The 17,898-nt window shown below is 41.6% G+C and overlaps 1 protein-coding gene across 3 annotated transcripts in view; it reads left to right on the top strand.

Annotated features, from left to right (window-relative positions):
• The window catches only part of LOC105473204 (kazrin, periplakin interacting protein), a 1,227,585-nt gene that overhangs the window by 279,602 nt on the left and 930,085 nt on the right, over window positions 1–17,898 (top strand). For all 3 annotated transcript variants that reach the window (XM_011726865.3, XM_071100389.1, XM_011726866.3), the window contains exon 2: window positions 2,067–2,224. In XM_011726865.3, coding sequence (XP_011725167.2) covers window positions 2,067–2,224 — 158 coding nt within the window. The remainder of the gene's footprint in view (window positions 1–2,066; window positions 2,225–17,898) is intronic.

The following is a 17,898-nucleotide window of genomic DNA, read 5'->3' as shown; positions in this document are numbered from 1 at the left end:
TAGCTTTACAGCCTTACATTGTCACTAATTTATTTTGGGTAATTTTATTGCTATGATTTCAGGTTCACTGATCTTTTCTTCTGTGTCGTCTAATCTGCTATTAATCTCATCCAATGAGAATTCCATTTCAGATATTGCATTTTTCATCCCTAGAGGTTCCATTTGGTTCTGATTTAAATATTCTACTTTTCTCTTTATTATAGTCATGTTTTATTTTACAACCTTGAATAAGCAAAGTATATTTTTAGTAGCTGTCTGAATAGCCATGTTTGCTAATACTATCACTTCTGTTATTTCTGGGTTTGTTTCTGTATACTGATTTTTCTCCAAGCTATTAGTCACATTTTCTTGCTTTTTTGTATGTCTGGTAATTTTTTATGGAATCATAAGCATTATGAATTTTACATTTTGGGGTACTATATTTTGTTACACTTCTGTAGAAATGCTAATTTTTTGGCAGGTATTTTAGTTACTTGCAGATCAGTTCAGCTCTTTCAAGGCTTACTTATAAGCTCTTTTTGGATGGGCCTGGAATAGCCTTTATTCTAGGAATCATTTTGCTTAATTTCTAAACCCTGGCCCTTCTGGAGTCTCTAATGAATGTGTCCTGTATTCCACCCAAATTCTTCCTCTTTGGCTGGTGAGCATGTCAACAATTTATGGACACGTGATCTCTGGAATTATTTGGCCTGCAGCTCCCCTGTAACTGTTCTCTCCTGCAAGTTTTTCTTGCCTGGTCATGTAGAGTTTTATCCTGCCCAGACACAGGATTGATATTCAGCCAACAACTCAAAGGCAACCCCTTTGCAGATCTCTGGAGATCTAGGTGTAGCCCTCCTGCTCTTTTAGAACTTTGTCCTGGAAATCCTAGCTCACTTAGTCTTCCTCATCTCCAGCTCCTTAATTCAGTGACATTGCGGGGCTCTCTTTGATTTTCTCTTTCCTATGCTGGAGTCTGGAAATTCTCTCCTTGCAGAATGCATGGAGATGTTAGGACTCAACTTGCTTTTTCCTATTTTCTCAAGGATCACAATCCCGTGTTGTTCAATATCTAAAAATAGTTGATTCTAACATAGTGTTCAGTTTTATAGTTATTTACAGCAAGAGGATAATCTGGACCCTCATGGCCAAGCCAGAAGTCTTCAAAGTCCCTCTATTGTATATTGGCTCCTTGATAATTACATTTTTCTCTTCATAATTGTGGTAAATGCAATGACTTTATGGAGAATGCCTAGAATCTACTTATTTGGTGTTTGAAAGGATAGATTTACCTGAAAATGATAGAAATTCCATAGGAAGGAAATATTAATTCACAGAGATATAAGGAATTAATTCAACAATATTTATTAAGCACCTTATATTTGCTAGGTGCTGTTCTAGTTTTTGGGGATACGACAGTAAGTTAAGAGATTAAAAGAAGCCTCTTTGCTGTGATCAAGTCTATTGTAGAGAAAATAGAGAAAGAGGCAACAAGCATAATAAGTAAAATCTTAAAATCTATAACACGTCAGATGGTAAGTGCTATGGGAATTACAGAGAAATAATAATCCTTTCAGCCCACATGTGGCACTGATTGGAAAACATGGCCACTGTCCCTTCATAAACTTTAATGACAGAGGCCATCTGCTTAGAGGTACAATAGCCAACTATATTACCATAAATGTAAATCTAGTCTAGGGCTGTCCCCTCATGCCCTGTTAATCTTTGCAGTTTATAAACACTTACCACAAAGTCATATTCATGTATCTATTTGCCACCTTGATTTTTTTTTAAAGTTTCCCCAACAGGACTAGATACTCCATGAGGGTAGGTACCACGTCAGCCTTTGCTCACAAGTGTATCCCCAAGCACTCTATATAGGCTTGGCATTTGAATGGTGTTCAATAAGTGTTTGTTAGTTACTGAACACGTTTGTTAATGGAATTTATAGATGTGTTAGGTTCTAGATCCCTGCCTGGCTTAGACTTTGTATGTACACCCTTACTTTTCCCTTCAAAATTGCTAGTCAATTTCTCTTTGAAAGTTACCAGTTGTGACTCTACTTTTCCTTCTCTTTCTTTCCACAGCTGTGCAATCATTGCACACCCTCAATGACCAGATTTCCCATTTTATTGTCACCAAGTCGAAGGCACTGGAGGAGGACAAAGACCCTTTTCTACCCACTGAGAAGGAGACTCTGAAGAGTTCCATGATATTGATGAGGCACCTCTTAATGGATGCTCAGGTACAAAGATCAATATAGAAATTCCCTATGGAGCAGGTGGAATCCTTTTTTCTTTTTGGCATAAGCTGTCCAGAAATGTTCAACCACTGTACCTATTGAAACCCGTTTTTCCGATATAACAGATTGGATATGTTGAGTATTGGATTTCTGATGATATCTTATTTGGGATTTAGTATTAAAATAGCTTTTTAAAAAGTCAAAGTAATACAGCTTAAGAAGAGTATATTTGTTGTCTCTGAGAATTTAACAGATCTCCCATTAGCCTTGGAAAAGTGAAAATCCATTTACATATAAACTTGGCAGGCATCAAAGCTGGCAAAGGCTTTGGAGTAGAGCAAATACTTGTCCCAAACAACATTACTGAGTAAGTAATGAATATTTTGGTGCATTTGCCGTACCCCCCCCACTCCGTAAGTGCATCAGCACTGGTTTTGCTAGCACTGAATTTATTACAGAAGGTATTTAGCTCATTGTAGGCTATTGTTGAGATGTTATTCAAGGTTTCTCCTTGTGTACTATTTTATCGAAATATTTAAAAGTAATCTCTCTACTCCTGGCTTTGTTGGTGGGTCTCTTCAGACATGTTGATAGACAAACAGCAGGTGTTTTAAGAGAATTGATAGTTTTCTATGTTAGGAAAGCCAAACCAAACTAAATCTAATTGTCATTCCTACCTCTTCAGTGTCGGGAAATGTTTCAGGAAACGTTCTGTGGGTTTGGTGATTTCCCCGTTCATTTGCCCTGGGGCTTTCTTCCTGAGCTTGTTTTCTGTTCAGCATTGGTGAGGTCAGAATGGTTGGTGGTTTCTTGCATTCTGCTCTGTAGCAGAGATTTTGAACTGTGGTTTCTTTGCTTTTGTTTCTACCCTGGTGGTGGTTTATGTTTTATTTTTAAAATCAATCCTGAAGCCTGGGTCTTGTACCAATAAGGCTTTAACTGGCTGTGCCTTTGTGCGTCTCTCACCTGTCAATGCCTGAAGCCGCCCTGTGGGATTTTTTGAGGCCCTCTGTTGAGATGGCCAGAATTATGCAAAGCCTTTCATTCCTATTCACGGTTCTCCTGCTTTCCTTCATTATCAACAGCCCATTCAGCTTCTCCTCTCACCCAGCCTGTCTGGTGGAAAAAGGAAGGATTCTGAAGCTACAACAGCCAATTTTGAAACTCAGAAAAAAGGGAAATTTAGAACAATTTACTGAATAAAAGAGAGCAAATTGTTCTTGAAAGGATTAGCTTTCCTCCAAATGCCTGGTCCCAGTCCTGGAGCCAGCACCTCAGTCAAGGGAACTGCCTAACTGAATCCCAAAAGGCATTGTGTGTAAACTCCAGTTTGCAAAATCTAAGGTACTAAAAAAAGTGCATATTTTCCCTCTCCTTCACAACTGAGCTTACTAGTGCCTAGAACTGGATTTCGAAAATGTTAAATATTCCGGAAATGTTTGCTCCCACGAAATGCCTAATTCATTAGACTTCATCCTTCGTGGTGTTGACAGTGAATTTTCCCTTTTTTATTTAATGAGATTAAAATACCCGTTATCAAGTGGTCATCATGTGGGAATATTTTCCTACCATATTCTCTCCTGATCCCAAATCAATGACTGCTAGAATGCTCTCCCTTAAATGGCCAGATAAAATGGAGCAGGATATGGTGGATATTCTCCTAAGTCATATGCTAAAAAGGAAGGTGGGTTACATCTTCTTCCTCTTTCCTGAAGGTGGGTGTCTACCTGGGTCAGGTAGAAATGTCATGTGGAAACCCCGTTGTTTCTTTTGCCTCCTAACATTCCAAGATTCCTTGCTTCTGTCTTTTAAACTAACAAAGAATGAAGTGGGTTGTGATTAGTTTAGTATACCACTCTGATTGGTTTTCTTCCAAAACTGCTAACTTTTTGAAACAGTGTTTTGGTTATGATCAATTGGGATCATGTCACCTGATACTCCCAGTCCTCCATTCTACTCCTATCTCAGATGAGTGTTGCCAAGCTTATAAAATGCCAAGGGATCCCAACGTTTTGGGGATGGCCAGGGATGATATGTGATTTTGAGTTTTGAAGTAGGCACCTAAAAATTCATTTTTTTAAAAAAGAATTTTTATGGGGCATTTTGGGGGCAAATTCACTTATTTTCCATCCATGCTTTAACTTTTCACTTACTTTCCATCTGTGCTTCTTCCCTCAATTCCAAAGACAAATGAATGTACTCATTTTCATACACCAAGTTCATCAACAGTGGGAGGCTGATAGAATGTAGATATAACTTATCTGAACATCCTTTCGTTCAGTCTGCATTTTATGATATTAATAGACATCTCTTAGGTTTGTGTGTTGCAGGATGTAAGCCTTTCAAGGGTAGTAACCACATCCTTGAACTTGGTTGGTATAATAGCCCTCTCAGTTCCATACCCACAGGGCCCTTAATAGTATTAGATTATGATGAAACACTCTGACATCAGCTTACAAGTCGAATGAAGTCAGGCAAAAAGTGTTCCACAGAACCCGGAGGCTGCTTGAGAGTGACTGCTTAAAAGGCATAATCGATTCAAGTCACATCTGTCTTGGAAGCAATAAATCCTGCTTAGGAGAATGTCAAAGGCAAAAGCATTGCTGGACTATGAAATTCCACCTCTGAGGATTATAAAACAATGTGCACAGAGCAAACACATCTCCCAAGTATAATGGGGAAGCCAGAGATGATTGGCAGGCCTGACAATCCATCCTGGAAAATGGAATCGCGAAGGGAGCACCTCACATGGGCAGCCCAGAAAGCCCGCAATTATGTATTCATCCCGTAAACGTTTCGAGCGTGGAGGTGTCTGAAGAGGCATAGCACCTCTATTTGCATTCCATTTCCTTTTTAGTTTGCAGGCCCCCAAATTCAATGGAGTTTGCCATTCAGATCGCATTTGAAACCTGATCTTGTGGCTTTTATTCCTGAGAGCGCTGTCTAAACCCAAAATGCCGACTCAGCCTCCTAAGTGATTAGATTCATAACACCGAAGAGGCAATTCTTTCTGGTAGAGATTAATTCTTTTACTCATACTGTGTGACTCCGCATGCTAAGAGGGGTTGATTATAGCAAATTAAATCTCTCATTGACAGTTCTCTCCCTTTTCCCCCCAAAGACCTAATATCATTATTTATTAAGGGGAGACAAATGCTCGGAAAAATAATAAGATCGGTTTGTTGGCAGGAAGGTCCCCCTCTTGGAGGCTGAGTGCTAAAGGGCAGAGAACTTTCTGTGCACCTAGGGGCTTCCTTCTGCCAGCCGAGGAACAAAGGGTGCCTGGGGGACAGTCTGTGCTCTGCTGACCCAGAGCTGCTGCCTGGGTCTGGACAGGAAGTGGGTAGCTTCTTTGCTTAAAACTTGGCCTGTGCTGGGACTAAAAGGAAGAACTTACTTTAAGGGAGGCTGAGTATACCCTTCTCAGAGGTCCATCTCTAAGAATGAAAGTAAACCCTTCAAAATAAAAATAAACCACGCAACTGTCATCTCTAAACAAATCTCGAACAAAGTCAATTGTTCGTTGGAAAAGACATGAAATTTGCTTCACTCTTCAAACTCCTTTTTTCCTCCTGCCCTTTTTTCCTCTTCCCTTTTCTTTTTGCTTTTCTTTGTCTTCTCCCTTTGCCCTTTTTCTCCCCACCCCACCCAGCATCTCTCCTCCTCCCCTCCTATTTTCTCCTTCTCTCAACTCTATTCCCCTCCTCCCTCCCTCGCCTTCCCTTCTTTTGGTTGGCAAAATAGATCTTAGCTGAGATGTGGAATTACGTTCTGCGTTTTTCACTTCCTTCTCTTCCTTCCCTTTCTTGTTCTTTCCTTGTCTTTCTTTCTGTTATTTGTGTTCGGGGAACTGGAAAGCATATTTGCCAAAAGCCTATATTTCCCTTTGCCAAGCAAGAGCGGAAGCAGCAGCAGGAGGGAAACCTGGCATCCAGGAGGCAGATCGGGAGCCCTGCCAGGATCAGACACTGCATAGGATTTGGGTGGCTTCGTTTTTCTTTTCTCTTTTTAAAAGAGCGGTCTAGCAAACTCTTCCAGATGATTATGCTTTCCAATTGGTTTCTGGCAAAACTGGACCGATTGAACATGATCAGCTATTTTAGCTGTCTGGACACTCCCTGGCCTCAGATGGGGAAGTGCAGCGTGGACCAGAGGAACCCTTGGCTCAGGTTCCTGGCAGATAGGGAGGGTTAGCGCCCCAAAGTCAACATCACCTTGCATTGGGAAGGACGCTTTGGGAACCGAGCAGTTCACACCTATTACAGAAGTACATTTTAATTTGATTCTCCTGTTACTAACACTTTCCATCCCTCCAGATTCTTTCTGAAGTTGATACCGTGATCAAGGTAGGCCTCTGTGGTTCTCACTGGTGCAGTTATCTGGAGCTTTCTAGCTGCAGCTGGCTTCAGGGTTATGCCCACGAATGTGACCTTGTTAGCCCTAGAGAATGTCTTGCCCTCACTTTGTACAAACTGAGACATCAGCAGAATCCTGGGCTTAAGAAGGTCACAGATGCTGGCTGCGGCTATGAATAGTACCGCACGTGTGGGCTTTCCTTATCCTCTGGGACGTAACACCATGATGGAGAAAGAATCTCTCTCCCTGGGTTGTCTTCCTCAGCAAGCAGGGAAGAAACTGACATTTCCCAGGGAAAACAGGCAAAGCTTTCTTCCTAAGAAAATTACCCCGGGATGTCTTGAAGTCTACTCATCCCATCAGCTTCCACCTTGTAAAAGTCATTGGAGAAAGAAACACTTAAATGGATGCTGAAGAATTTAGTTCCCTTCACTAAAAAGCTACAATGATCAGCTGATTATTCAAAGGAGTCTTAGCGCATCCCCTCAAATAATCCATGTGCTCCATTACGCATCCTTTCCCTGTGAGTTTGCAAAAGCAGTGCTTAGTTTCCATTCTTAGTTGCAGAACTATCAAATCAGCAAGTCCAAAGCTTGTAGTTTTTTACATAACTCTCACAAGCCCTCTTTCCATTCTGCTACAATAGTTTTGGTCATTAAAAGGTGTGTGTGTGTGTGTGTGTGTGTGTGTGTGTGTGTGTGTTTTAGATAAATCAACTTTAAGCCACAGGCATTGCCAGGCTTAGATGCAATCCCATCAGTTACAGAATTTCTGTACTCACCCTTCCTGTTTAGAAGAAATGGAGGATAAGACATAAAATTGTAATACTGTTTTTCTGTTAAGCTTGTGTCTAGGGTTTTTTTAAGTTGACAGACAAAGTTAGACCCTCCTGAGACCTCTGTCACGTTTGTAAAATCCATAAAGCAAAATGTTCAGAGAGTGCAAAGTTGCTTTCAGTGTTTGGTGTGCTAAGACACAGGTAGAGTTGGAGACGAGACTCCAAAAAAAGATGGATTTCCATTCATTGTATTCTGAAGGAAAGGGGCACCTCTTACTTGGGGTGAGTGATGCTTGAATAGAATAGTGTCTATCAAATTGGTACAACTTCCATGGATCTGTATCGTGTCAGAGGACAATTCGGGAATTTATTGGTGCAAAACTTCAATTACTTTTGTACCAACTGAATACTTTGTACATCATAGAGCTTTTATGTTACGTTTTTTGATACTGAGTCATTAATTTAATAATATTTAAAATGATAATAAAATCGAATTTATGCTTGTCTAATAAGTGATGGTTCCTGTTACAGCGAGCAGGATATGACATACTAACAAAATCATGGAAGGAAGGTTGGGGTGAGGATTCAGTTAGGATTCTCTGATTGTCAGCAACAGAGACCAGCTCTGATAAACATTAACAGGGAAACACTTAATAGAAACACATGGGGTAGCTCATAGGAAAATATCGATAAAGAATTACATCTCAGAAAAGATAGGAGAGAGGGTAGCTATAGAGATTTAGGTGTCAAAAACTTAAAAGCAGTTGTTTCAGGGTGCTGTGGTTGGGACAACTTGGCTCTAACCATTTTCTTTCTCTGTGTCACTTTGATCAAGATTCAAATTCTTGGAAGAGTCTGAATGATCTGTCATGGGTCACTGGACCCTTCTGTCTTTGACTGTGGGCAGGTAGGCTTGTTGATGGATGGTCTCGCCATGACTGTGAGCAGTGCAGACTGGTATTATTACCACAAGAAGGAGGAGTAGATGCTGGCAGACACTGCTGCAGATGGAGGCAATAATTAATTTACTCTGCCTGCTGCATGCGTGGACTTCATGCTTGGGTCTCAGTACACAGCTTGGCACTGCTCTAAGTTCTAGGGACAGAGAGGGACAGAGAGGGACAGAACTTTACCCCTACCTCCACTCCCCCACCAGAGGGGTTCAGGATTAGATGGATAACTGGACGTTGAAGTGCTCCATGATAAATACTGACGACAGCGTACATGGGGGCTGCAGAATCTCAGAGAAGGACCTAGCTGATATTTGCAGATCACTTTACTGTTTACTAAGTACTTTTGCCAGCATTTTCTCTTCTTCTCAGCCATGAGAGGGACAGGAGATTGGGTATTATTATCTCTATTTTGAAAACTAGGTATTAAGCTTTAATAAAATAGCCTTTTTTACATGGTTCCATCCAGCCCATCGCAAAGAAAGAGTAATTGATTTCCTACTTGTAGATGGTGACTTGGAGTATTTGCTTCCTGAGGGTTATTAAATACATAGAAAGGGGGTATATAATTTTGAGAAAGAAGAACATTAAAACCTGGCTTCAGATACAGAATACCTCATATAACTAAAAACATTTTGACAATTTTAATATGTCAATACATTCTTAAAGCTACACACTACCTTCTCAGACTCCTAGAAAGGTTCAGGTTCGAAGAATGTGGTTTACAAAAGTATTTAAATAGAATATGAAATATATTACAGCCCCCCTACCTCAAATATCTCATTTTCTTCATGATGTCTATTGTGATGCTGGCAAATACTTGGCTTCCAAAATAATGCCCAATCCCACCATCACCCTTTAGATGAGTGGCTCCCAGATGAGAAGGAAGCAGAGCAATTTTGCTTCCCTCCCACACCAGGTGACATTTGGCAATGTCTGGAGATATTTTCAGTTGTCGTGACTGGCAGGGGGCAAGTGTGCTCCTAGCATCCAGTGGGTAGAGGCCAAGGATGTTGCTAAACTTTCTACGGTGCACAGGAGAGCTGCTCACAGCAAAGAATTATCCAACTTCAAATGTTAGTAGCGTCGAGATTGAGAAACCCTACTTTAGGTCCGAGGCTAACTTTTCAATTATTTATGGAACTCTTTTGATTTTGGAATACTTTTATTTGAAGTCCTACAATTGATCATAATTGATTTTCCAGACACACCTTCATTATTCATTCACTTACTTTCTCCTTTTTCCAGTGAGCATCTGTTATATGCCAGGGGTGTTGCCAGCCTGTGGGGGAAACACCAGTGAAAATGAAAGGAGTAATCCTTGCCCTCAAGGATCTTGGATTTCATTGGGGGCAACTGACTATAAACATGGGAGTAAACAGATAATATTGAATTTTAATATTTGTCTTAAAGAAACACTGTACCAGGACCCCATTTAGATAACAGTTCAAAGACATTCTCTTTGAACGTGACATAAACTTAGATCTGGGGATGGAGAGAGAGGAGTGTGAGTGTGTGTGTGTGTGTGTGTAAGGGAGAGGGAGAAAGAGAAGTCTTGTCTCATGCTTTATTGCTTATATTTGTACTTTAGTTGTGTGTGTTAAGCATTACCCCATGAGGTAATTGGAAATAGCTCCCCTGAGATGTTGCAGAAGATCTATGCAAATTATTTTTTCAGAAATTTACATTTAATTTAGGGAATATAACAATTCCAGCTGGTCCCTTGGGAACAGAGGATCCTTTAATCCTTTGCCTATTGGTGTCCACAGAGGACCCAGGATCTCAGGCTTTTCTAGCTCGATGCTGGGGACATAGAGACACACACAAAAGAAGGCTAGGGTAAGAGTTGTTTGAACTTCATGAGACATAGGAGTGGGATAGATGAAGGGAAAACGAGGAAAGCGTAGAGTTGTTCTGAACAAGAAAATGAGGAAGTGATGGCTGCAGTAACTTACCGGAAGAGCAGCCTCATAGAATCTAGGCAATAGTCAATTTTCAATTATGTACCCATAGATTATCCATGGACAAAGCATTTCTTCCCTGGTGGCATGCGCTCAGGAAATGTAAACCAATGTTAGTCTGAATGAGACAAAATTAGAAAAGTAATTTCATTGCCAATATTTTTTTTCCACCACAATGGAATTCAATATCAGACTTTTTCCTTTTCCATTATTTGGTGTCTTTTTAAGGTTGTAGCTCCCATCCATTAGTCAGAAAATAGAGAGCCAAATGTATGCCATATAATTATAATCTTAAAAAAACTTACACTTAGAACAGGAATCCTTATATACATTCATATTAAACTCAAACAGTCTCACAAGAGTAGCCAGGTAAATTGAGGCACGGTGTTGCTAAGTGTCATCATTTAAATCTGACGTTGAACCTGGGAGTACAGCCAGTAAGACTCCTTGGTGCCAACTTGAACCAATAACCCATGTTCCTGCATTCCTTGTCTCTGAATAAATCACACTTAAAAGTAGTTTAATAATGAGATGGTGACCTGGCTATTTTAAGTACTCACTTATTCCTGTGGGAGTTGAACCAAAGTCATTTGCTTTGGCCAGCTTAGTAGCCCAGACACTTGCTTTCAGAATGGATGTTCTTGTATTGGATTACTGAGTCTAATCCCTCTTTTATTTTTCTCCTCCAAAAGTACAAAACAAAGAGGAGCTCATGATATAATTGATACTGAGAATCATGGCTTAGATTTGTATCCATGACTGCTGCCTAAAAAACCCATCCCCAAACAGTGGCTTTAAGCAACAGCTAGTTATATACTTCCTGTGAGTCTATGGATTGCCTGGGTAATTCTGCTTATATGGACAGGCTTGGCTCATCTTGACTGGTGGCCCTCGTACATTGTGCACTGGTGCCTGGCTGATCTTAGATATCCTCAACTGCAATGACTCACCTCTCTCACCCTCCTTAGCAGGCTAACTCCGGAATAGTGGTGATAGGGGTTCATAAAAAGAAAAAGTAGACAAAGAAATCACTTTCCCAGCCTCTGTTTGTATCAAGTTTGCTGCTCTCCCATTGACCAAAGCAAGTCACATCACCGAGCCCAGAGTGAGTGTGAGAAGATATCACAAAGAGCTATAAAATATGGGCCATTAATACAATCAGTCTATCACACAAACCAATCAGCACAAGATTTCTTAGGATAACTCTTGGCAATTTTTTATCCATTGGAAATGGGAGTTTAAACTGCCCTAAGGCAAGTTTTATGGACCTTCTCTTTTGGAAAGACTGCTCTAGTAAGTTGGTTTATTTAGAAGGCATGAACTGTGTTCTTATGCCCTTGTATGTGCACAGAGGACAGACTGTCTGAATAGCTGGAGGACATAATTTAGGAGGCTTCTACATCAAGCTTGGGCAGGATGACTTCAAATGGGCTGGTGATGAACTGTGAGAAGTGTACTCTTGTGACACAGCTAGAAACATGATGATCCATTAAAAGTACATCAGTTCAACTGGTCATTACAACAGGTGCATGGTTAATTTGTTCAACAAATACTTCCTGAGCTTATACCAACAACCTGGAAGTCCCAGTGGTACACGTTGCTGAGTGATGTGAAAAATAAAGGTAGGGAAAGATTACTGAGTACTTACTAGATGCCAAACACTCTGCTAAGGATTTTACCTCCATTATCTCATTTAATACCCCCAGTGACTTTGTGAGGCACATGGGATTTTCCCTATTTTACAGGTGAGGAAACTGAGGCCCAAAGAGGAAACTTATTTAAAGTCACCTGGCTAGTGAATACCTGTGCTAGTTTGATTGCAAAAATGGCTGTCATTCTTTCTTTCTTTGCAATGTGACTTTGCAGTCTTTCTCAACAAAAGGCATTTACTTGCCCTTTGAATCTGAACTGTCCTATATTTCAAATTCTTTGGCTAAAACAACACAGTAAAAAGGGTGGGTCAGTTTAGAGGCTAGACACCAAGATACCTTGCATATTTCTGCTCTTTCTTGAAACTCTGTCTACCATGAGAACAAGGCTGAGCTAGCTGCCTGGAGGGTGAGACGTCATGTGGAGCCCAGGTGAGTCATCCTGCTGAGTCCCTCCTAGACCAGCCAGCTCCCAGCAAACCTACTGAAGTGACAATGTATGAGAAAGCCCAGCAGATTTCAGCTGGGCTCATCCCAGAACAGCATAACCACTAATCTGCACACTTATAAGAAATAATAAAGTTCCAAGGTGTTTTGTTACGTAGCAAGAACTAGCTGACACAATTGCATATCCAGTATTTAAATCAGGTCTGACTTAACAAGCCCTATAACTGAAAGGGGAGCTGGAAAGTGGTCTAGTCATGTTCTCAGGAGAAAGAGGAAAATAGATTTGATGAGGCTTTAGCCAGTCTCTGCAGCATGTGCCCCCTGGTTTTACACCATTCATCCAGTTTGAGAACCACAGTAATGGTGATGGATTTAATGCATTTAAGCAAAAGGGTGTGTTTAATGCATTTAAGCAAAGTTATGTTATGGCTATATTTGGCTATTTGAAAGATTACTCTGCAGGAAGAGTGAAAAATGGATTGGCTGAGGTGAGACTGAGAACAGGAGGCAGTTTGTTTTGGCAATGGACTATAATGTGGGGCAGTAAGATTAAAGAGGAAAAAATATATTCAGGGAATGTTTAGCAAGTAGCAGTTTCATTAATTGAAATTTGGAGGTGAAAGTGAGAGATGGGTCTAGGATGAGCCTCAGATTATGGTTTAGGTAACACCTCATAAAGGAAACAGAAGGATCAGCAGGCTTGAATGGGGAAGTCCTAAGCTTGATTTGGAGATTGAAAATCTAGGGACCCATGGTACGTCTAGGTGTGGTTGTCTAAGAGACAGTCCTTTATCTGTCTTCAGCCTCAGAGAGAGTTCTGGGCTCAAGGAACACGTCTGGGAGTCATCATTGTCTCTGCTGATCCTTGAAGTTATGCTTTATCCATCATATTTTTTAACAGCAGACGTCAGCATTCCCTCTAACTAATTTAGCTAGAAAGGACTTTTTAAGAGAGATTTTGGTAGCCTACAGAATCTCTAAGAAGTCTTGAAACTGGATTTAGAGACTACATAACCAGAAATAACAGTAGCCAGGAGAAACCGTCCATAAGACTATTGTTGAAACTGCACAGCAGCCGCCTCACACAGCCAGGCGATGGGTGGCATCTGTGACACCAAGGACAGAATGCTAGGACTCCCTCCAGAGCTCTCCTAGAGAACCAAGTACTTCTGCCTCCAGTTTGCTAAAGGAGCCAATCTCCTCTCCCGCCATGGCTGTCTCATTGGCCACCTGCACCTTACTCCTAGGTGCAGAACCTAGGCCACCTTGGGAAAGGTAACTGAAGGGAATTTTTAGCTTTCCATTTTCTGTAGTTCAGGGAGGCGGGCTAGAGAGTGTTGGAATGTGCATGGCCTGAGCCAATTCATGGTACCCCAAACACAGACATAGAGGAAACTACACAGGGAAATTAATACAGTGGGGAACAAAGGGAAAAAGAAACACTCTGTGGGGTAGGCAAGAAAATCCCCTTTTCACTTAAACTAGATTGAGTTGGGCTTCTGTCACTTGCAACCTGAGGAAGTTTGAGTGATAGGGTACCCAAACCTTATAGGAAATGTCATCCTTTGTTTACAATACTGTCCCATTGATATTCCATACTTGGTTAGCCATAGGACAGGGTGGGAGCTGTTCCCGAGCAGAGGTGTCTGGTCACTTGAAATTAAGCTCCAGGGACCCACTCATTTCTATACTTGTGCAGTCAAGCACACTTGTGCAGTCAAGCACAGAGCTTGAATTCAAAGACCTGTATAAAGCTACAATCATTTAAAACCATAACCTACTAAGAAGAAACTTGAATATATACATGGAGGTGGCATAAAGAGTTTTATTCCTGGTCTAGAAGAACAAACTTGTTCTGGAAGCACAAGCTGTACACTGGTGTTCATGTACCACAGTTGAGTGTATGTAATGACTTTTAAATATATTTTCATATCAAATTTGAATCAGTATTTTCAGAACCTTTGAAATACCCCTACAAAACACAGTTATGCAGAACACAATTTGGAAATGGATGCCCTACACTGCATTTCCCAGCTGCATCAAAAAGAAAAATTCCTTTGTTATAAGTTGAATGGCATCTTCAAGAATAGCTATGTTGAAGTCCTAACTCCTAGAACCTGAGAATGTGACATTAGTTGGACATTGGGTCTTTACAGAGGTAATCATGTTAAGACCATTAGAGTGGGTGCTAATCCATTATGACTGATGTGATATGGTTAGGCTTTGTGTCCCCACCCAAATCCCCCTAATCCCCATGTGTCGAAAGAGAGACCAGATGAAGGTGACTGGATCATGGGGGCAGTCCCCCCATGCTGTTTTCACGATAGTGAGTGAGTTCTCAAAAGATCTGATGGTTTTATAAGGAGTTTGTCCCCCTGTACTTCTCCTTCCTGCTGCCTTGTGAAGAAGGTGCCTTGCTTCCCCTTTGCCTTCCACCATTATTGTAAGTTTCCTGAGGCTCCCCAGTCATGCTGAACTGTGAGTCAATTAACCTCTTTCTTCTATAAATTACCCAGGCTTGGGCAGTTCTTTATAGCAGTATGAAAACAGACTAATACACAGGTGTCTATATTATAAAAAGGGGAAATTTGGAGACAGAGACAATTATGGACAGAGGTGAGACAATGTGAAGACACGTCTTGGAAATATGAAGATGAGGGATTGGAGTGATGCGTCTGTAAGCCAAGACATGCATGGGGCTACCAGAAGCTGGGAGAATGGCCTAGAACAGAGGATCCCTTACAGCCTTTAAAAGGAACCTACCCTGCTACCTTCTTGATTTTGAACATCCAGCCTCCAGAACTGTAAGACTGTAAACTGCTGTTGTATCAGCCACCCAGTCTGTGGTACTTACTTGTGTCAGCCACAGGAATCTAATACACCTCTCCTGATGAGAAGATCACAAACTAAGAAAGACTAAGGTGTTTTTATACCAGGTATAATGCCATTCAATAGTAGTATATTTCTTTTTTTCTTTGTTTAATGGAATAAAAATGGTTGCACTTTGAGGCCAACCTGTGTGTTTCCTTAATCTCCACAGAGTAACAGCCTTGAATGCTGTACCTAGAGGTTTGTGTTTTATCAAAGATAAGCCAAGGGTCCTCTAAGAGCCCAGGCTTGGCATAGCAGGTGGCTGTGTTTTAACAGCATTTGTTGTAGGTGGTATCACTGTTGTTTATGCTGCCTATGCCAACATCACACATAATTTGTTGATTCCCTATTACTGGCTTCCCTGGGTGACGGGAAGTTGTCACCTGGCTTATGGCTTTCTTTTCATCATCATTATGGCCTCCACTCTGTCATCCTTCCAACTCTAAATCAAAGGGAAACATGTCTTCTCTCATCTGGGAAGTATTCCAGATGCATATTATTAGAATGGAGGAGCACTTGACATTTCAGATGATCGTTAGGGCTTCTTAATCAGTTTCAACCAAACCTTAATACTTCAGGGGACACATGGAGGCAAACAAGCAAGTGGAATGGAGATTGAGCAAGGCTTACCAGCAACTGTAGCTTGTGGACAGAGTCACGCTGCTACCCCAGGGGACAAGTTCAGTCTCTCCCGGGATCCAGAATTTGGCTCAATGTGGCAAACCTGGTTGCCATCTTCTGTACACCATCTTCTGCCTTTGGAAGGATTGTGGAGTGTATTAAATTCATCTCCCAGGACTTTTCCAGTTCCCCGGACTGTTACCTCCTCTTTTGCATGAGGCTTCTGTCTCCCTGGTCCAGTTTCCTTGATGTGCCCCCATCAGTCAGACTTGCCCTTTCCACATCATTGTCTGTGTCCCCAGACCCATCCTCTCCCACCAGTCCTTGGGGGAGGCAGTCTGTAAAGTATCTCTTTGCATTTGGAAGGAGGAAAGGCTCTGGGAAAGTGCAGTGTTTTTCTTGAAGGCTTCACTGAGTGCCAGACAGGGCAGCTGCCCTTTCTTTTTAGTTCTGTGGAGCAGCATGACAGTATTTTGGGATAGGAGGGCATGGGCCTTTGAGGGAACGTAGCCAGCTGAAATCAGAGCAGCTGAAGGGAGGGGAGGGGGACACGGGCCACCACTTTCTAGAGGAGTGAATCTGGAGTAGTTTGTGTAATTTGGGAGTCTGGCAAGGATAGAGATTTGAGATTGAGGAGCCTCAACCTGTTACGTGACTGCCTGCTTAGTCTACCTGTGGGACAACCTTGTTTATCTTGTGCCAACCCCTCTCCAGATTTGGTTGGAATATTCAAGTGTAGTTCTTATTTTCAAGAGGGCACAATTGGCCGGGCGCGGTGGCTCACGCCTGTAATCCCAGCACTTTGGGAGGCCGAGGCGGGCGGATCACGAGGTCAGGAGATCGAGACCATCCTGGCGAACACGGTGAAACCACGTCTCTACTAAAAATACAAAAAAATTAGCCGAGCGTGGTGGTGGGCCCCTGTAGTCCCAGCTTCTAGGGAGGCTGAGGCAGGAGAATGATGTGAACCCGGGAGGCGGCGGAGCTTGCAGTGAGCGGAGATCGCGCCACTGCACTCGAGCCTGGGCGACAGAGCAAGACTCGGTCTCAACAACAACAAAAAAGAGGGCACAATTAAGCTGCTTGCATAGTTGGCTGAAAAATGCTTTTCAGCCAACAGTCAACCCTTTGAGGAAAGACCAATATATTCTCATAGAAATTTTCTATAGATACAACAGCTTATTATGGAAGAAAATATACATATTTTTATTCTATAAGCACATCTGAAATTTTCCCTTCATTAATGGAATGTTTCTAATTCACTGATAAGGCTGTTCCTTCTTCAACAATATGGACAGGCTTACTCTTCCAGAGCCCAGGAATTGGCAGTATTTTGTCACTTGACCCTCCACCCTCCCCTCTTTGTCTTCTGGGACCTCCCATACCTCCTCTTCATTCTGCGTTGCTGATAGCTTTTTCTCTATGTCCAAGTGTTTATTAGGATTCAGTCCCAGAAGCCCAGAGAGAAGATGGTAGAGGGGCATGTGAGCTTGTCCAGAGTGGGCCACCTGACAAACCCAGAAAATCATCCATCAGGGATTCCAGTTACAAAAACGACTCTCTCATACACACACGCAAAATTACTAAACATTTGGAAACTACTGACAAAATGAGGCAGAAATGCCAAAATTACAGACTCAATAAACTGGAAAACTTACATCTGAGAAAATAGTTAGCAGATACATTGGAACAGGATTTTTAAATAAGTATAATTAATATCCTCAGAGAAATAAGAAAATGTTGCATCTGAAAAATCAGAACACAGGCCCTTCACTCATTCATTTGTTAATTCCACCCCTATGGATTGAGTTCCTGCTGTATGCTAGGCATAGTTAAAGCATTAGGAAATCGAAAGTAAGTGAGGCAAAGTCCCAGTCTTCCCAGAGCTTAAAGCCTAGGTGGGAGAGATAAAAATATAACTAGTGAAACAAATAAATTTACATGTCAGGTGATGTATTGTAGAAGGAAATAAGGTAGGGTCAGAGGTTTAAGAGGTGTAGGAATTGGGGTAGGGACGTCCAGTATACGTAGGGTGGTCCAAAAA

This window comes from Macaca nemestrina, chromosome 1 (assembly GCF_043159975.1).
Source record: "Macaca nemestrina isolate mMacNem1 chromosome 1, mMacNem.hap1, whole genome shotgun sequence".
NCBI classification, from domain to species: domain Eukaryota; kingdom Metazoa; phylum Chordata; class Mammalia; order Primates; family Cercopithecidae; genus Macaca; species Macaca nemestrina.
Note: the sequence above shows the minus strand (reverse complement) of the source record. Positions and strands in the feature narration are given on the sequence as shown.